Below are 20,633 nucleotides of genomic sequence, written 5' to 3' on the forward strand. Positions count from 1 at the left end.
ATAAATTATCATCATCATCATCATCATCATCATCTACGTTTTCTGAGTGGTTTTAACTGTTTTTGAAAAAGCATTGTGTGTTGTTGCTCTTTTTTTGCAGGGAAGAGAAAAAGATTGACGTGGGGGGGGGGGCGAATAAAAACAAGTGCAGGCTTTATTAAAAGGGGAGGGGAAAGACAACCATGATGGGAGGAGCAAGATGAAAGACAAAAGACTTCACCTAGTTTGTATGTACTGTATGTTAACGATGCAAGTTACCTTACAAGGTGGCCTTGAACCTTGGATGAAAAAGCTGCTGCAACTGTTTTTAAAATCCTGCTTCTGTCTACACACCTCCATCCGAGGATGCGAAATGAGCCAGTGAGGACCAGTGGGGCTGCTCACTCATTTCTTTACTAACAGGAGGAGCACAGTGACAGAGACTAATGGAAAGAAGCTATTGTACGAAGACAACAGCCGCCAAAGCATGGAGACACTCCTCATCTCAACAGCAATCATAATGTACGCCACCACCAGTTGTGTATGACACCAGGTCACAGTTTGGTACAGCAGCCTCTGAAGCCGGGATTTTGCCACTGAACCAAAAAAGCGATGGAAGCGGTAGTCTGCTTCCACCATAACGGCCCAGCACAGAAACCCAAAGACCTGGCCAGGGCGGAGGCCATGCCACCAGGCTGAGAAGGCAAAGGTGGCCAGGAGAGGATGTGAACTGCTCTGCTGGAATATGAGCCGCCTCAGCCACTGGGCTGTGCTCTTGTTCCATGTTCGGGTGAAGCCAGCAATTGTGTTGGCTGTTTCCAAGGTCCAAATGTCTGTGTCCATGATGACTCTGTCAGCAGCTGCTGAATATTGGTGGTGGCCAAGATCCAGCCCCAAACCGGCAGCAAGGAAGAGGGACTCGTCAAGCAGCCAGTGAGAATAATAAGTGAGCCTGAAGGACAGGGCTGAGGTCCACACGACGTAAACACAGTCAAAGTGGGTGCAGTCGATTAGGTCGTCCAGAGCGGAAATGTATCCCCTCACGATATTTTTCAACAGGCCCAGAGTCAGAGCCCCCAGGCCTTTTTGAGTGGCAGCCCAGAGGAGACCTGAAGAAAACGGAGCCTTGGAATACCTTACCCATGCCTGAAATCTGCGGAAAGAGCACAGAGGGCCTCCCAGCAGGGTTGGGAAACACAGCAGATAAGAACACAATGGCAGTGCCTGGAGCAGGTGCCAGCAAAAGGATCTCCTCTCTTCAGATGGCAAGCCCACCCTCACTTTGTTTTCATGGATATCCAAAGCCAGTGAGGTGACTTTCTGGGTCATCAGCATGAGGGCAGAAAGGGCAATGGGCAACCTGAAACAGAGCAAAAGGTTAGCTCAGTGACAGGTAAAAGGTAAAGGGACGCCTGACCATTAGGTCCAGTCGTGGCCGACTCTGGGTTGTGGCACTCATCTTGCTTTATTGGCCGAGGGAGCCAGTGTACAGCTTCTGGGTCATGTGGCCAGCATGACTAAGCCGCTTCTGGCAAACCAGAGCAGTGCACGGAAACGCCGTTTACCTTCTCGCCAGAGCGGTACCTATTTATCTACTCGCACTTTGAAGTGCTTTTGAACTGCTAGGTTGGCAGGAGCAGGGACCGAGCAACAGGAGCTCACACCATCGTGGGGATTCAAACCGCCAACCTTCTGATCGGCAAGTTCTAGGCTCTGTGGTTTAACCCACAGCGCCACCCTAATAAAATACCTTTATTAGGACAAACTAAACTATCACTAATCAGTGAGCTTCTTTTTGAGGAGGGATAGCCAACCTTTTCATTTTCATGAGCACATTTGGACTTTTGAGTAAGTGATGTGTTGCCACTTCCCGGATCAGGTTCTCCTGCAAAAAGAGACCCAAGGTGAGCAAGAATACACATACAAATTTTGCTCTTAAAAGGATCTGCGTAAAAGTCAGATCCTGAGCCATGAAAAGTACATAAGACTTAAAAGACAAGCAGCTCTATTTACTTTTGAAGCGGGGAAATATAAACCAGACAGACTGGTTTATTAGCCATTTCCTGTTGCCCATGGGATCCAGGGAATTTTAGTTCTGTGAGGCGGTTTGAGATATCTAACAAAAAATGTTCAGCACCCTTACCAAAACTACAATTCCTGGCATTCTTTCGGATGCTTAAAATGGGATGTGACATAGGCTCTCTAACAGAATTGCCGAGACCTAAAACTTGGTGGCTCTTAAATGCAAATTGTGTGCTCTTCTGTCACTGAGCTGGGCTACGTGGCTGGCGCTGTAGGTTAAACCAGAGAGCCTAGGGCTTGCCGATCAGAAGGTCGGCGGTTCGAATCCCCATGACGGGGTGAGCTCCCGTTGCTCGGTCCCTGCTCCTGCCAACCTAGCAGTTCGAAAGCATGCCAGCTCCCTCAGCCAATAAAGCGAGATGAGCGCCGCAACCCCAGAGTTGGTCACAACTGGACCTAATGGTCAGTTGTCCCTTTACCTTTACCTTTAATAAAGGTATTACACTACTGCTCCTGTTTATACTGGGTATAATTCCCATAAAGTTCAATGACAATAAAATTAGTAAGAAAAACAGTTATACCACCCAGGAAAGGACACTTTGAATCCAATTGGTCTGTCTACTGTTTCTATGTGTACTGAAATAATGCAAAGTAAACTGCTCCGAGACTAACTCGGCCAACCAACCGATACACTAGACTAGAGCGAGCACATCTTTACCTGATACATGCAGCTTCTTGTAGGTAATATTCTTTGTAATGCAGCCCAAGATGGCACAGTGTTTGCCAGGTCATCTGAACGAAGAATGCCCGTGTGTGGACCTGCTGTGGGCCAGCGGAATGGATTACGGCAAGAGAGGAGAAGGCGGATATAAGCAGCAGCAGGGCATAGCAGCCCATAGCAGCCCAGGCCAGGAGGAAACCACCCGCCAGGAGGAAAGTGTACCTAAAAATAAACAGACGTGTTTTCAAAGTCATGGTGGCAATTTTCAGGGTAAGAAGTTTCCCGCCTGGCAGGAAAGTGAACAGACGGGGAGGCGGGAATGCCACGTAGAAGTGTGGCAAGGCAGTGTTGGGGAGATCTGGGAATCTGTGCTCCCTGTGTAACATCTAGTTCCCAACCAGCCACTTTGGTAACAAACAAAAAATCAGCCAGGTCATCACACTAGTTCAACCTGCATCGATACCTAAAGATGCCATTTGGTTCACTGTTAGAAATAAACATAAATTATTAGCACACATCCAATTCACATAGGACTGCCTCTTGTTGTTGTTTAGTCATTTAGTCGTGTCCGACTCTTCGTGACCCCATGGACCAGAGCACGCCAGGCACTCCTGTCTTCCACTGCCTCCCGCAGTTTGGTCAGACTCATGTTTGTAGCTTCGAGAACACTGTCCAACCATCTCGTCCTCTGCCGTCCCCTTCTCCTTGTGCCCTCCATCTTTCCCAACATCAGGGTCTTTTCCAGGGAGTCTTCTCACGAGGTGGCCAAATATTGGAGCCTCAGCTTCAGGATCTGTCCTTCCAGTGAGCACTCAGGGCTGATTTCCTTAAGAATGGAGAGGTTTGATCTTCTTGCAGTCCATGGGACTCTCAAGAGTCTCCTCCAGCACTATAATTCAAAAGCATCAATTCTTCGGTGATCAGCCTTCTTTATGGTCCAGCTCTCACTTCCATACATCACTACTGGGGACTGCCTCTTAAGACAGTACAAAAGCTTCAACTGGTGGAGAATTCTGTGGCATGCTATTGGAAGAAAGATGGCGGGGAGCTCCAGTCGTAACTGATTTTCTTCCCAGCTAGTTGTTGCTTTTAAAGTGCTAAACATTCCTATACAGGGCTTTTTTTTCAGCCGGAACTTGCCGGAACTCAGTTCTAGCACCTCTCAGGTGGGTGCCATTGCCATTATAAGAGAAAAAAGGAAGGCTTTCATGGTGAGTTCCTGCACCTCTTTTTCTAGAAAAATAACACTGTTCCTATAAGAAAGATAGGAAAGTTGTGGTCCTTCAGATGTTGCTGGACTACAGCTCCCAACATCCCTGACCTTTGGCCATGCTAATTGTGACTGATGGGAGTTGGAGTCCAACAACACCTGGAAGGCCACAGGTTCCCCATCCTCTGGTATATACAATAGCCTCCTGTCCACACAGATAAGGCCTCTTTTGTACGTTCCTTTTTCCTAAGGACAGAACCGTTCAGGCATGGAGACTATATCTTCCCATTTTGGTACCCAGAGGTGGTTGCAAGGTACTTAAAAGACCTGGGAGACCAACAGATGACACAAATGTCTATAAAATTAGCATGTGATACTTTACAGGTATAGATGTTCCTGGGAAATTACAGTGGCAAATGGTTGGAGCTCACCTACGCTGTTTTGCTATGTCCCCAGCTTCCTCAGAATTTTCCCCCCAGAAAATTGTTTTATTTTTATTTCTTTAAGGGGAAAGGGGCAGGAAATCTAGGGCACGCTACAAATGACATGAGACTCAGCCCCCCATAAACACCATGGCTGGTGGCACTTTCTTTTGCATCTCACTTTCTGGAAAACAATTGGATTGGCCCTTTCCTTTTCAAATCTCCTCCTTATCCACAGGTGAAAACTTTTTCTTTCTCAAGTGTTTCCTAGTTCCTGATACATTGAGCTTATTATTTTCTAGAAGCTGCTGTTTTTTGATTGGCTTTCTTTTAAAGTATATTTTATATTTTAAAAAAAAGATTTCTTAGTTACTGTTTCTATTGTAGGCTTTTAAATTCTCATTTTAGACCTTCCTTTGTTTGCTGCTTATTAGTCAAGAAAAATATAACATTTTTTTAAAAAAAAGTAATAATAGTAAAAAAAAAATAGATAATGATACCTACCTTGCATTTATAGAAAGATTCCCAGAGGCACAGAGATAATGGAACAAAATAGCAAATGGAAAAGCAGCTAACTGGTATAAAGCTGTGACTTGAAAGAAAAACAGGGTTTCCCAGTTCATAAAGACCCTCATTCTTAAAATGCTATTTTGCTGGTTGTCTTCCAGTCTTTTCTCACCTAAATGAAGTGTCTCAACAGACATTGTTGTCTTTTCCCTATACAGTATTGGATTAGGCTAATAATGGAAATCACCCAGATGATGAAGGTCAGCGTATCAGAGTTTATAACTATGGAGACAGGACATTCTGCCTAAAATATACCATTGAGGTATATTATTTGTTCAAATGCCATTTTCACTGAGCTGCTGTGCCACAAATGTCGGATTGTCACCCTATGAGGCCCTTTTGAATACTGATTATGAGGTGGAAGCAAAGATAAGAGCCTCATACCAAACTGATAACATCTCCATGACACACAAAATTGCCATATTTTCAAAGAATCAGAGACACATAAATGGTTGTTCTTATCCTTCCCTTATAATATCCATCATAAACATTACCAGAAGAATACACAGTAAGTCAATATAAAAACTGGCAACTGTGGTAGGCATGAATGGAAAATTGTTTTGATACATTGGATTGTAGTGGGTATAAGGGTCAGTACAATAGTTTGGTTTCCAAGCGCCCATATTTCTCACAGATGGTCCATGGCTAAAAGAAGGCATGCAGTGAGTTTCACTAGAAATGAAAAAGTAGAAGGAAAATTGAACATCCCTTCCCTGTGTGTCGCAGTCCTGGTAAATATCACTCCCATCCATCCCCAGCCCACCCATAAGGCAGGCTGAGGCAGCCACTTTGGGTGGCAGAAGCCCAAGAGGCAGCGCCCCCACAAGTGCCCTTGGTCACCCTACCACCACTGGTGGAGAAGTAGCAAGATGGCACCAACATCTTAAGAGATCTTGTGTACTCCACAAAATCTGACCTTTAAAGCCCTAGACAGCCTCTGCCCAGTATATCTGAAGGAGCATCTCCACCCCTATTGTTCATCCCGGACACTGAGGTCCAGCTCCGAGGGCCTTCTGGCAGTTCCCTCACTGCGAGAAGTGAGGTTGCAGGGAACCAGGCAGAGGGCCTTCTCAGTGGTGGCTCCCGCCCTGTGGAACACCCTCCCATCAGATGCCGAGGAAATAAACAACTATCTGACTTTTAGAAGACATCTGAAAGCAGCCCTATTTAGGGAAGTTTTTATGTTTATGTTTATTGTGCTTTTAATATTCTGTTGGGAGCTGCCCAGAGCAGCTGGGGAGGCCCAGCCAGATGGGCAGGTAATAAGTACTATAAGTGAAATATACTCGGAGTCGAGAGTGGATTTCATGCTCTTTATTCAGCTCATAGCGGTGAGGAGGAATGGAAGTTCCCCCACAATATTTGCTTTATATACATTATTTACACAATGGGCTGCATGTGATTGGCTAATTCCGGGATTCTCCTGTAGGCCAATCAGGTTGTGGATTCACTTCCACCTGGAGCTGGATTGGGTGGCTCCTGCAGACCAATCAGACTGCTGCATTGTTCTAGGACGAATCAGACTGCTGCATTTTGGATCCTATTGTTCTAGGACGAATCAGACTGCTGCATTTTGGATCCTATTCAACTCAGTACATAACAATAAGTAATATAAGTAATAAATTAAAATATAAGTAAGTAAAATAAGTAATATAAGTAATAAATTGTTGTTGTTGTTGTTGTTTCATGAACCATTGTGGGAGAAGCAAGCACACCACTTGAGCATGATATAAATGTACTGCACTAACACAAATGCTGGCTCCCATGTTTGTATGTTTACACGAAAAAAATTCAAGACACATAACATTGTGTGGCGGGTATTAAGAGGTTAATACGCCGTCGCACGCTATTAAGCGCATCAATGGAGACCCAGAAGGAGGGGAGGAGTTACACGCTCCAGGGCCGGGTTCTCATTGGCTACGTCGCTTCCATTCGGCCCGAGCGGAAGGCGCGGTGAATCGATTCCCGAGGGCCACGATCGCCACTCCTTTCCTTCTCGTTGGTATCAGCGGGCTGCGTCGCCGCCGGCCGAGCAATGGATGAGAGGGCGGACAAGATGGCGGAGAAGGCGCAGAAGAGGTGAGCAGAATCGAGCTGGTCGGGTCTCTTTGGTGGTGGGCTTAGCGGCGGCCTGGTGGATGGCAGGTCTGCAGTTTGGCTAAGAAGGTGGGCGGGAGCCCCGGTCTTCTTCCCAGTTCTCTTTTGCCCGGTGCAGAATTAAATTTAGCATTATTCTCGCCATTTGCCACGGCTGCCCGCTTATTATTCTCTTTTTACCTTGTATGCATTTCGGCTCTGCGTAGAAATGTCTCGCAGCCGCTGCTGCCCGATCTGTTTCATGGCCTTTTGGCGCCACTAGATCCATTTTTCTCTCCACCGGATCCCGTACCAGTGAAGTGAGGATAAGACTCCATGCATCTGATATGAAAGATCAATAAAAAAGGGGGTCTTAGCCTGATAATTTTCCAGCTTGGAACTTCTTTCTCCGTAGTTTTTATTCATTTGCTTTAACGCTTATTCCGGCTGCTGCTTTTTTATAGCAGGGGGAGAGAATCTTTTTAATAAAAACAAAAACAGCCCCACTCTCCTGTTGCTTTGCCTTGCAGAGAAAAGAAAATAGGACATGAAAGTTACACACGCGCTGCTGTCCTGTGCCCTTGCCTTAGAAGTCAGCCCCACTGAGCTCAACTGGGCGTATTTTTAGTAGACATGTATAAGAATTCCATTGTTTAAAAATGCTTTCCTCCTTTGGGGGGTGGAGCAGTCTCATTGTCTGTGTCCCAGACTTCAGTCTTGTGAAACATTTTGTTTTTTTACTAGAACCCTGGTTAGGTTTCTTAATTTTTGTAGCCCCCTCTCTGAGGGACACGATGGAACCCTGAGATGAACTGTCAAGCCTAAATTCTCTTAGCACCCCTTTCTTGAACTGCCCATCAAGGAAAATTTGGAGCCACTGTAACTGACCCTGTTACATCTGGGTAACAGCACCCAGCTCGCCTAATCTGGAATTAAAAGCCTCTGAGTGGGTCTCAGCTTGCTTGAAATATTCTGGATATATTTTCATATACATGTGCTTTCAAGGGAGATGCAAAACCTTGTTGTTGTTTTTTGTTGATGTTCTCTTTTCCAGTGTAAAGATTGCTCCTGGAGCTGTTGTCTGTGTCGAGAGTGAAATCAAGGGTGATGTGACAATTGGTAAGAGAAAGTAATTTGTGTGGTTACTGTAGTTGTCAGAATCTCCAGAGTTAATTTGAATTATTGTCAGATTAAAGATACCAGTCTACAAATAGTCTCTTAATTCTCACATATTGCTTAATGTTGTGAAGCAGCATTGCCTTCAGTACGAGACAATCCCTTGACTGTGCAGGGGAAGATAATACAAACAAGATCAATGTTTGTTTACAGTGTGGGTGGGGACCCTGCTGTGGAAATTGTTGGACTCCCAACTACTATTAGCCCCAACCCAGATTTGAGGGATGCTGGGAGTTGTAGTCAAATAATATGTGGAGGGCCACAGGTTTTCCACTCATAGTTTGCAACGATGAATGGTGAGTACAACTAGTGAGCCGATCAGAAGTACAGGTGCTCATGAGGGCAAATAGTTTATGATCTGAAATACCCCTTCCATATTTATGTGGTGTTCTTGCTGAGAATGTAAAAAGCTTGTGGGTGTGATGGCCTGGGATTCGGATTCGGATGCTGAACCTGAGGAATCCCAGCCTGCACAGGATTCCCCGCCTCCAGAACCAGCTGAGCCGGGGCTGGGGCTTGAGCCTGAAGGGTCCTCACCTGTGCTGGATCCTCAGGTGCAGGCACCAGCTGAGTCTGCTCCAGCTCCTGAGGGGGTGGAGGACCCATTGCCTGCAGGTGCTCCACTCTCAGCCCCATCAGGGGAAGCTGAGGTTGCCTCTGGGTCCGGTAACCCTCCAGCTTCTCCTGAGCTGCAGGGGCTCAGGGCAGAGAGGCGGAGGGAACTAAGTTCCCACAGGAGGAGTGCTTGCCTCCAGGCCAGGAGAGGCGAGTCACCTGAGGATCGGGGCCGCCCTGTGCCTCGGGGCAGATAAAAGCCAGCCAGCCTCAGTCCCAAGTTGCAGGAGCAACTTCGTTGGTTGTCAGTTCCTGCCTGAACCCTGTCCTGCTATCCTGCCAAAGCTCCTGACCTCACCCGACTCCCTGCCCTGCATCCAGCTTCAACTTTTACGGACTGCCTCCATACCGCACCTTCGACCTCAGACTGGACTCGGACCTCACCTCTCGGTTAGCCCACGGGACCAGCACAGTGGTGTTCCAATAGTCCCTTCCACTGTTTGAGAATATAGTTGGTGGTTGAGATTTCTTATTGGTTCCATGTACATCCATGGTAACCATGTATTGAGACAAATTGATACTGCTGCCCCATACTCTCTGTTTTCTCATGAAGTAGTTGGAGAAATATCTAACCGCTATACTCAGGAGTAAACTTTTGAGTATTTCCTACAGGGCCTAGGACCGTGATTCACCCCAAAGCACGGATCATTGCAGAAGCTGGACCAATAGTAATCGGGGAAGGTAACCTCATAGAAGAGCAGGCAATTATCATAAATGGGTATGTATGATATGTTGAACTTTTCTTGGGCCAAAATGGTGTACCGTGGGAAGGCCTTAGCGAATGCAGCCAAAAGCCAGCTTAATTTTTAAAATGTAAATGCAAGCATAATATTATGCAGTCTACCCTACACTACTACTACTAATTATTATTATTATTATTATTATTATTATTATTATTATTATTATTATTTTATTTATATGCTGCTCACCTGGCTGGGTTTTCCCAGCCGCTCTGGGCAGCTTACGAAGCATACATATCATAGCTTTCTGTCCCCTGCAGCTTCTTTCAGTGCTGGACCACATGTTATGTGTGCAGAAGATCCTACCCTTATCACCTTGGTTATGCCAGTGATAAAGGTCTTGGCAACTCCTTGCTTGAGTTCTTGGAAAGCTGCTGTCAGACTGAGCAGATAGTACTGAGCTAAATGGACCATTGGTCTTATTCAACATAGGAAGCTGCCTGGTACTACCGAAAGCCACTAAAACTTAAATCTCCCAGGCCACCTTCCTTGCTCTTCTTTTCTTGGCCTCTTCCTAAGCCGCCTCTTCTCATTGGCTCAGTTTTGCAGGGACAGTGTAAGGTCAGTGTTAAAATGGGAAGAAATGCAAAGCTGTTTCATGAATGCAGTGTTGCAGACAGGTAGTGAATCTCCATGTTGAATCCTTGTGCTTTATTTTATGTTCCACTGTGGAGGGGATATGCCACTAAAGAAAGCATGTGTAAGAAATCTAAGATAAAGAACAAAGTTTCCTATAATCCTTGCATGCCTTCAGTAGTTCACTGTTGTACACATTTAATTTGATCACACAGTATTTTTAAATTCCCCTTACCCCACTACTTTGATATGCATTTTGTGGTGTTCTCTTAGTGCAGAGAAATTAAATGGGAAATAGTTTGATCTCCTGAATTCTCCAGTTGCACAGCACTACTGGTGCCTTCTTTAGCCCGACAGAGCATATTGCTCTACTGTGCCAACAGTCATCTGTCCTCATTGGCTCTGCAGTCTGAACAATCAGCTTTCTAACTCCTAGAAAAAGGTGAATCCAAGGAACTTTCTATACTGAAGGACTTTTCCTCATCTGCATCCATTTTTCAAAGCTAAATGTTTTGGGAAGCTGCCCATAATTTAGTTTATCCACCAGATATATTTAAGTTGCTATGTAGATGCAAAGGTGGCTGTTTCGCCCAGCAACCTCCTTTCAAATTCACACCTGTTCTGGTATTCCAGAAGAAACAGACTTGCCTTTGGGGCATAGGGTAGAGTGTGGAATCAAAAGCAGCAGCCCATTGCCATTGCCAAAGTTTTAACTGTCCAAACCTTATAGCTACCAAAGATAAAGGCAGTTCTCAATCTTTCAACAAAGACATGGTTTTTTTGTGATGTAGAAATGTTAATGCATGTTTCAATCCTTTTACAGCTATCCTGAAAACATTACCCCTGATACAGAGGAGGTGGGAGCCAAACCAATGATCATTGGCACCAACAACGTCTTTGAAGTTGGCTGTTGTATCCTTCAAAAGAGCAGTGTTTTTTAAAGTGAGAAAGTGTATGTTTGCACAGGACAGTGCTACTTTAGCAATGAAAACACCAGTTCTGTGATGGAGTGATTTATTACTTACACACACACACACACACACACACCCTTTTCACAAGGCAGAATTGTCTGAGTTTAATGACCTATCTCAGATTCCACAGGTGTTGTTAGTCACTTATATCTCTTTTGTTCCCAGTAACTTCCACCCATGGGCATTTTGTTCATGTTCAGGGCAAGAGCTTCCTGATAATGATGGGGTGTGGGTGTGTTTGTAGTAAACCTCAATGATATTTTAATACAAGAACTGCATGCATTTATTTCACTACACAAATGTGCTGCATGGGCTCGCTGTGCCTTTCATTTCACAGGGAACGTGTGGCAAAATAGATGTGTCTGCTCAACACGTTGCAGCATTCACAACAAACATGGTAAACACATGCTAGTTTCCCTAATGTGAAAAAAGCAACTCTGCATTGTGAGCAGTGACCTCTCTCTTGGGACAAAAGGCCTCAAAGTTCTGCTTTGTTTTGTCTAAAGGGATCAACCATTGCAGTTGGTGTTCCAAACTCAAATGAGCAATCTTAAATAAATGCAATCCAAAGGACCAGGTAACGAAAGTAACCCTCCTACAAGGCAAGCAAAGCAATTCAAAACATCACATTTAATATCATTACAATTTCCCTTGTTCTTTCCTTACCTGTAATATTCTCCATGTTGGCTGTGTTTTAAACCTAGTTGACAGCCTTCTAATACAACAAGCTGTGAGTTTTGTTTAATCTCCTGTCTATCTTCGCCTTCCTTTTCTGCCTAATTTTAACACAGCTTATAACTATTGAAGCCACAGAACAGTGGTAGGAGCACCTTTGCTGTAACAAGAGGGTCGTTCACAATCATAACAGCTAATTGGTTGCTCACAAAGAACTTCCCACTGATCTTTTGCTTGTTCAGCAGAGAGAATTCCACTCACTGTGCATTCCTTCTCTGGCAGTTTGTAAGAGCCTAGCAGAAGAACCTAGGACCACAGAGCTGGCTGCTCTGAGTATTGAGGAAAGCCTTTGAGCACACACTCAAAGGTCCATAGGCAGCTTTTGATTCAACTAAAGGCCACTGGTCCAGGAGCTTGCAAACCACACTTTACTGAAGCAGGCCACTTGTCCTGAACGCCTTTTCAAAACATGGGGATTCTTCAAAGAGGACTGTATTAGGAGGAATCTAGGATAAGGGAGCGTGCAAACTAAATATCTAAGTACTCTTCTTAACTGTGAACTTAGATTCCCAGGCAATGAAAATAGGAGACAACAATGTAATTGAGTCCAAAGGTATGTATGTTGATTAAGTGGGAAATCAATAACTGGGGTGGGGGTGGGTTATTTTTTTGTTTCCAGTTTTTGCGTTGTATTACTTTATTCTCTATGCTTCTGAGGACCACTCTGACATCTGAAAATACTGGAACGGTTTATGTGAAAAACCAATTTTGATAAATATATTGCAAGTCCATAGTAACGTGCTTAAAATTGCAGGCTTGCTTTTTTAAAAAAAAGTTTGATTAGACAGTAGTTTGGGAAACAGCACACAAACACACACACCATCCATTTGCAAACTTTCTTAATTTTGAGTTTCCCCATGTTCTCCTAGAGCAGTCATGGGTAACCAAAGGCCCTCTAGATGTTGCTGGATTAAAACTCCCATGAGCCCTAGCCAGCTTGGTCAGGGATGATGGGATATGTAGTCCAGCATCATCCGCAAGATCACTGGCTCCTCATCCCTATGCTTGATGGTACAGACTGCGGCAATTGAAGACCAGAGTGTAGTTGCACACCCCTGGGTTGTGTACACTTGGAAATAAGCAGTGGACCTGGTGGTACTCAGAAGTGAGACTGCACATGATTGCAGCCAAAATCTGATATCAGCTGATATCTCAAACAAGTTGAGTTCTAGAAACAAGACAAAAAATTTGGGATGTTGCGGAGGAGTAGCAGAGAGTAGGCTTATGTTGATGATATCCTCTGTTTCTAGAGGTGAGATGCTGGGCCAAAGAACAGACCATTGATTAGACTTCATGACGTTGCTCATTCCAGGTGGGTTGTTTGCCGTTTCATAATGTGAGATTTATTGTCTCTGCAGCATTTGTGGGTAGGAACGTGATCTTGACGAGCGGCTGCATCATTGGAGCCTGCTGCAATGTCAACACCTACGAAGTCATCCCTGAAAACACGGTCATCTATGGAGCTGACTGTCTTCGGCGAGTGCAGACTGAGAGGCCCCAGGTAGGTGCATGACAGGAGGTCAACCTTTGCTAATGTGTCGCCAGTTGTTCCTCCTTTCCCAACAGCATGACTTTTCCAACCCAGTCTGGTCTATCAGGACAGAGAGCCACTTGCTTCCTTTTCTTTCCCATCAACTCAGCACTCCCGTGTCTATGGTGCAAAGGCCAGTGGCGGTGGAGCAACTGATTTGTCAATGAGAATGTCATACGAAACCAGGCACAAACCCAAACACACTTTTTAATCCTCTCTGAGTGGGCCACTTGTAAGAGTCTATGATGCCTGGCCCTTGATAAGCCACAGTTTCCAATCAGTTTCTAATTCTGGTTTTCTAGCTGATTGCAAACTGGCTTATCAAGGTCCAGGCATTATGGACTCTTACAGGTGACCCACTCAGAGAGGATTAAAAAGCCTGTTGTCTTTCTCAGCTTGGCTGGGGGGTAGGAGAGACTCCCAGGATGGGGGCGGATAGGAAATAGAAATGAAGTTTCTGGTTAATTGATCATTTGCTTTCCCCTATGTTGTCTTTAAGGATGCTTTGGTTCTTTATCCCATGAATTATTTTCCCTGGTAGAGCAGAACATAAGCAGATGAATTCAGACTGTCAGTATTATCACCTGTCTGGTGCTACCCCCCCCCCCTAATTTTTTCACACTGCTGTTTTTTTAGCCACAAACATTGCAGCTGGACTTCCTAATGAAAATCCTGCCAAATTATCACCATCTTAAAAAAGCCATGAAACCAACTTCTACACCTGTGAAGAGCTGAAGACACCCTTCTCCCAGCATGCTCACCAGAACTGCAGTGCTTTCAGGACTCTTGTGTCCGCAAGAGCTAACTCACTTAACTTAACATGCTCGTTCATTCCATTGTGCAACATAATGTTATTTATTAAAATGTTGAAAAATGAAATGTGTGTGATGTATTCCCCTCAGTGGGTTGTCTTCTTCTTAGCTGATAAAAACTTGTGTTTCAGTGGAGGAGTGAAATGTTTTAGCATTACAGGAGGTATAATTTTCAGTGGAATTGGGGCACGTTAAATGCCATAGACACAATTCAGGCAAAGCGATGCACTTTTTTAAAGCCCCACCTCAGTCAGTGCTCACACTGAAACTTACAAATTCATAACTACCTGCTCAGAGGTGGGGAACCTGTGGCCACTCTTCAGATGTTGCTGGATTTGAACTCCCAACATCCCTAACTATTGGCCAATCTGTGGCTGAAGTTCAACAATGTCTGGAGGGAAGCCAGAGGTTCCTCACTCCTGGCCTGGATTGCACCTCAAGTGTATTAGAGCTCCTCATCATTTCTCTTAGATGTCTCTCTCTTCAGACAAAAATGGTGCAAGAGTGAGTCCCTAAGTGCTGTGCTGGCAGGAACTAATGGGAGTTGGGAATCCAGAACATCTGAAGGACACCGGATTGGCAAAGGCTGCCCTGAGTAATCCAGCTGTGACTGGTTATCGCCTCCCTTTGGCTTTATAATGCACTCTCACACTCCATCCACAGAGCCATTTGTGTGCACTCTAGACAGTGTGAGAGAGTATCTGTACCTTACCGAGCAATCCTACACCTAAGTGTGAAATTCTAAACACCCTTAGGAGTAAGGCTCCTTGAAAAGAGTGGGATTTTCTTATGACTAACCTGTTCAGGTGTGCTCTGTGACCCTAATCAGCTTAAGTCATAGCCCCCATTAAATCTGTTATCTTTTCCCCCAGTTGCTCAAAACGTGCAATCCAGGGAAAGTTAAGCATCCTTAAAACCTGTAAAGGAACTTGTAAAGGAATTAAGCCCTTAATTGTGTGGACAAGGCCCTCTGATTTCAACTGTACTTAAGTATTCTTACATTTATCTGGGATTGTACCTTCCCTTTGGTTTTTTCCCTAGGGTGAGAGTTGTCTAATACAGCAATACCTAATTTCTGTATTCACTGGAGGTTTTTAAACAGATGTTGGATGGCCCCCTGTCAGGGATTATTTAGCTGTGATTCCTGCACTGGAGGGAGTTGGACTAGATTACCCTCTGGGATCCCTTCCAACTTTACAATTCTCTGGGGCTATTCTATTAGTCCAGAGGCCATCAGCGTAACACAAACTAATAATCCCAGAAGTTGCCAGGGTCTGCCATAATTAGGGTGCCAGGAAGCAAGATGGGTTTTCCGATTATGGAAAACTTTCTCACAGGCATATATGAGGCCTGGCAAAACAACAAAAACCCTGCGATATTCCTGAGCTGTTTCTCTCTCTGGAATGGAAGCTCCTCATGGAGAACCATTTGCTGAAGATCTCAGTGAGTAGATAGACTCTCAGATTGAAAATGCTTTGTAAACAAAAATATTCTGCGACTGATGGTAACTTCATTAGCATCCTCTAAACATAGCTGTCTCAATCTGTGCAAAGGCCTGCTTCCAGTGGTGGGTGCGAGTGCTTGTTCCGGCTCCGTGGAATTCCCTAGATGTCAGTGTGGTGTAGTGGTGAAGAGCAGTAGATTCGTAATCTGGGGAACTGGGTTCACCTCTCCGCTCCTCCAAGTGCAGCTGCTGGGTGACTTTGGGCTAGTCACACTTCTTTGAAGTCTCTCAGCTCACTCACCTCACAGTGTTTGTTGTGGTGGAGGAAGGGAAAGGAGAATGTTAGCCGCTTTGGGACTCCTTCGGGTAGTGATAAAGCGGGATATCAAATCCAAACTCCTCTTCTGTGATACGATACACGACTACATCTAGGGCTGCTAGCAGTCGCATGCACAGAGAGCTGAACTGGGAACCAAGATCTCAGGAACACCTCAAGTGTGTGAACTTCTGCCATCCTCATGCTGCCCCTAAGGCTCATTAAATAGAGTTGCAAATTGAGAACATGCTTCTCTGTATACACAAGGGGCTGAAGCCTTGACTTCCCTTACTATTTTCTAATCCAAATCTCTCTTGCCCCTGTGATTAATTCTCCCTTAGAAACAACCTTGACATGCCTCCACAAATGTTAGGACTTTTTAAACATACAAAATATGCACTCTGCCCTTGGGGAGTTCCAAAAGTATATATTATTCTTACGCAAGGGTGATTGCTGGAGAGTGTGACCTAGTGGGTAGACTTGATGGATTTGGGATGAAGAGTTCCGTAACACACACTGGGTGACATTGAGCAAGTTTCTGTCTCGGCCTAGTGTTGCTGTGAGGATAACCGGGAGAACTGAAGGAGATGACCTTCAGTGAAGATGTGATCAATCATGCCATGTGTGCTGTAAGCTGAGTTCCATGAACAGAAAGCAATGTTTCAGGATAAACGTCTGCCATGGAGCTGGTGGAAGAGGACATCATTTTGGTTCCCCAAAGAAACTATCCAGCGATCCAGCATAAAAAAGCAGCATATTGTACTAGCTCATGCTTCCTTTGACTTAAAGCTTATAGTGCTTCCCAGATAGCTCAGTTCGTTAAAGCCTGGTGCTGATAATGCCAAGGTTGCAGGTTCAATCCTTGGTGGGATCAGCTGCCCTTATGATCTCTGCTCAAAGCAGGGCTTGCTGCCCCTAGGCCAGGGGTCTGCAACCCACGGCTCCGGAGCCACATGTGGCTCTTTTATACCTTTGCTGCGGCTCCGGGGCAGATACTAGTGAGGGGAGGAGGCGCATTGTGCGCCCCGACACTCCCCACTGTGGCAGGCGCTGTACTGGCTGTGACGTCGCATGGGGGCGGTGCATGCGTTAGTCACGCACCGTCCCGACGTCACCTTCCCGCCCGCTGTCAGATTGCGGCTCCGGAGATATATTTGTTTTAAATGTCGCAATGGTTTTGCAGCTCCCAGTTTTTTTCCTTTGGAAACGGGTCCAAGTGGCTCTTTTTGTCTTAAAGGTTGCAGACCCCTGCCCTAGGCAATGGTCTGAATGTGATTCAGCAGTCCTCTTCTGTGATGCAGAAGGCTGTTGGTGGAGCACTACAATCTGAAACACACATGCCCATTGTGTGCTTGTATGTACAGAACAAGTTGTGTGGTTCTTTGTGTCCTCGTCACTTTCTTTGAGGACATAGCCAAATATATCTACCAAAACAGCAATAGCCAGCCATTCCCTCCTCCGTGTTGTTTCCATATCTTTCTCATAACACACACGCCTGCTAATCGTGAGGATTTCTTAAGGAGATGTTAAAGCTCGATGCTTCAAAGATATCAGATGAATGCAGAGCAACATCTCCCTCCCCACATTCCAATGGTGAAAAGTCATTAGAGGAAAGGCTAATGAGTTAACATTGCTGTGATAAGGAAGCTGGAATAGCTTGACCTCCAAGAGGCCCCAGAGTTGAGGAAAAAATGGGTAAATACTCTAAACAATGCTGAGGAAAGCACAGGAAATTGGACTGCCAGGGAGTAGGCCCAGAGGAACTAAAAGTCTCTTAGGTTGTTCTAATTCTGCCTGACTCAGACTAAAATGCTTTTGTGTGTCTTCATCAAACCCAGGGCATTTACATCAGTGGTGCAGTATATGGTGAAGAGAGAAGGGAACACTTTGTGTATGTGTGTGTGCGTGTGAGAGAAAATGTGTAGAAAATGGGCACAAAGTTGCTGAACTACAACTCCCATAATCCATGGCCATTGCTCATGCTTTCTAGGTCTGACAGGAGTTCAGCAAAATCTGGAAGGCCAAAGGTTTTCATAAATGAGGCACACTGTGTATTCTACTCGTTTGTCCCTGGCATTGAGCAAACTTCCTCTATACATGGAGGGTCCATTCAGCTCTCATGGCAAATACCCACTGAGATTTATTTGTCTATTCCAGTTTTGAAGCTCTCAAAGTATCTTATCACCAGCAGGCAGGAACATGGGATTGGCTCTGCAGGATCACTTGATTCAAGTTCAAAGCACACACTATCCCTCAAATAATTCTGGATATGATAGTTTAATTTCCAGCAAACCTAAACAGAATTCCTTTTGAGGGAAAGAAGGCGCATCGCGTGTGCTTTAAATCATCTATACCAGGGGTCGGCAAACTAAGGCCTGGGGGTTGGATGCGGCCCCCCAGGCTCGTAAATCTGGCCCACAGACCCTGCCGCCACTCGGTCAGCCCCCACCCGCTGCGGAGGCCTTGCTGCGCGAGGACTGACTTCCACGATGCTGGCACAGCTTCTGGGCGGGCGGCGACACTGGCGCAGCTTCGGATTGGCTGCAGGAAGTTCCTGCAGCCAATCTGAAGCCTCGCCACCTGCGCGCTGAGGTAAACCTGGCACAGCCATGGACGGAGAGGCTGGCAGGCGGGTCTGGACTGCAGCATGGGCATTGTGATGGGTGCGTCGCAGGGCTTCAGGCGGAGCTTGGCGCACCTGCCCAGCGCTCCGCATGCGTGGCCTGCCCGCCGGCCTGGCCTCGGACGACGACCCGCAGTGCATGTTGCACACCGTTCTGTGAGGACAGGCCAGTGGAGTGGCTGCTTCTTGTCAACAATGCCAGTGAGTGGACGCCGCCTAGACACGCTCCTGAGCACGTGCAGAGTGCATTCCTCCTCCAGGTCTGGAAGCAGCTGCGGGACCAGCTTGCAGGGTATTTATATTTTTCATAATATAGTCTGCCCCACCCCAAGGTCTGAGGGACAGTGGACCAGCCCCCTGATGAAAAAGTTTGCTGACCCCTGATCTATACACAGCTTAGTAGCCTGGCTTGGATGGCCGGCAGTTTCCTCTTCTGTCCAGCAGTTTAAGGAGAGATCGACAGTAGGCCTGATTTGACCCCCAAACACTCCCTGATTATTGCTCTGTAGCACCCGGCGCAGGAACTCCCAAAAGCTGCCCAATTTTCTTTTGTAAAGGAAAGCAATCCCATAAGTAGAACGCCTAGATGTCCTAAATCAAAGTGGGGGGAATTCACCAGACAGCACAGGGATCAAAAGCCTAACTGGCAGGCCGACAAGCCGTCCATGTGATGCGAAACACACCAGAGCTCTGGCAGCCGGCTGGTAAAAGTCAAGATAACTGATGGGGGAACAGCAAGTAATATCAGCAAATAGACAGCTGGACACAGCTACAGACCAGTGGCAACACCCCAGAGATGTTTCTTTGAAGGGGAACCAAAATATTTAGGCAGCCGCTGAGCTTGTGTATACACAATACTCTTTTAAGGTGGTACGGTGGTAGATCCAGGGTTCCCTGCCTTGCACACATTGTAGTCCCCACCCCCCATGGCTGCTGTTCAGACCTACAGAATCTGCTTGACCAGCTAGAATGTGGAAGAGAAAACTTGAGGCTGCAATCTCAGAGTTCAGGGATTGCTCACCTTTTAGGCCTGTGGACCCATTTGGGGTTTTTAAGAGAGTGCTGTGTGGATGCAACCACCTCTGGTCATTTATGGCTCCTTCCCCTCCCAATAGAGACAGAAAAAACTGCAGCACAGAGATTTCCTTTTTTCCAAGGGATCTGTGTAAAATTCAGTTGTATTAATCTCTTGGAAAGCACACAGAAGTGAAAGGAGAAATGGGAAAGAACATCACTCTTCCAACTTCTTCCTTTAGCTCTATGTACTATTAATGGGGGGGGGGGAAGGTAGCCACTCTCATCATTTCATGGGGGGCGGGGCGGGGGCAAAACTCAGAAGCTTCATGGTGCATCCATAGGCTTGAGATGTCAATATGCATTGGCTCAAACACAGATTTTACAGTGGGTTTACTTTATAACCTGTAAAGTTTTTTTTAAAGAATGATTTTCTAAACCAGAAAATCCATCTTTCCACGCAGGAAATTATATGGAGGTGAATTACAGCAATCTTACGAATTTCCAACATTCATGTATTCAGTGTGGCAGCAACACACATGAACTTTTCGTAATGATCATGCACATCACTGGAAAAAACATAGGCAAATAAGTAGAATGATTAATGGCTATCTAAACCTTATAAACTAGTATCCACTTAAAAAATAAATAAACTAGTATCCACATGTATAAGGGAATGCTCATTAAAAATTGCACCTATATAGCATTGCACAGCAGTGGAGAATTCTGGAACAACACCGCTCTTATGGGGAAGATCCCTAACATATGTAAAAGTGATATTGTAGTGACCCACCCAAACTTACTTTGTTAAATCTCTGGGGTGGTTATGTGTGCAATTTGTGTACTTTTTGGACCTTTTGAACTGCTGTACAATATTCTCTACCATTGAGGAAAATCCAGTTGTCTTGATGGATCCTTTTTCCAAATACTCTATGAATTAGATGCAACTTACTTTTATATTCCACTCCTTCAATCACTTTTTATTTTATTTGGATGAAGAGGGGTTGCCCTGTCCCCGGGCCCATGAGCAAATATCACTTGAAGAAAAGGTGAGATCCCCTCACCATTAATTTTTTAAAACCT

The 20,633-nt window shown here is 45.5% G+C and overlaps 2 protein-coding genes across 2 annotated transcripts; one reads left to right on the forward strand and one right to left on the reverse strand.

Annotated features, from left to right (window-relative positions):
- Positions 1–239: 239 nt before the first annotated feature.
- On the reverse strand, positions 240–3,131 carry MBOAT4 (membrane bound ghrelin O-acyltransferase MBOAT4). Its single transcript, XM_083481336.1, has 2 exons — positions 2,720–3,131; positions 240–1,339 (listed from the first exon to the last, which is right to left on the reverse strand). Exons 1-2 carry the CDS (start codon positions 3,106–3,108, stop codon positions 385–387), a joined length of 1,344 nt encoding a protein of 447 aa, XP_083337462.1. The 5' UTR covers positions 3,109–3,131; the 3' UTR covers positions 240–384.
- Positions 3,132–6,722: 3,591 nt separating this feature from the next.
- DCTN6 (dynactin subunit 6) lies at positions 6,723–14,220 on the forward strand. Its single transcript, XM_083482041.1, has 7 exons — positions 6,723–7,000; positions 8,052–8,116; positions 9,401–9,506; positions 10,928–11,016; positions 12,316–12,363; positions 13,169–13,311; positions 13,978–14,220. Exons 1-7 carry the CDS (start codon positions 6,957–6,959, stop codon positions 14,074–14,076), a joined length of 594 nt encoding a protein of 197 aa, XP_083338167.1. The 5' UTR covers positions 6,723–6,956; the 3' UTR covers positions 14,077–14,220.
- The last annotated feature ends 6,413 nt before the right edge of the window (positions 14,221–20,633 follow it).

Source organism: Podarcis liolepis, assembly GCF_965112155.1.
Source record: "Podarcis liolepis genome assembly, chromosome: 17".
Lineage (NCBI taxonomy): Eukaryota > Metazoa > Chordata > Lepidosauria > Squamata > Lacertidae > Podarcis > Podarcis liolepis.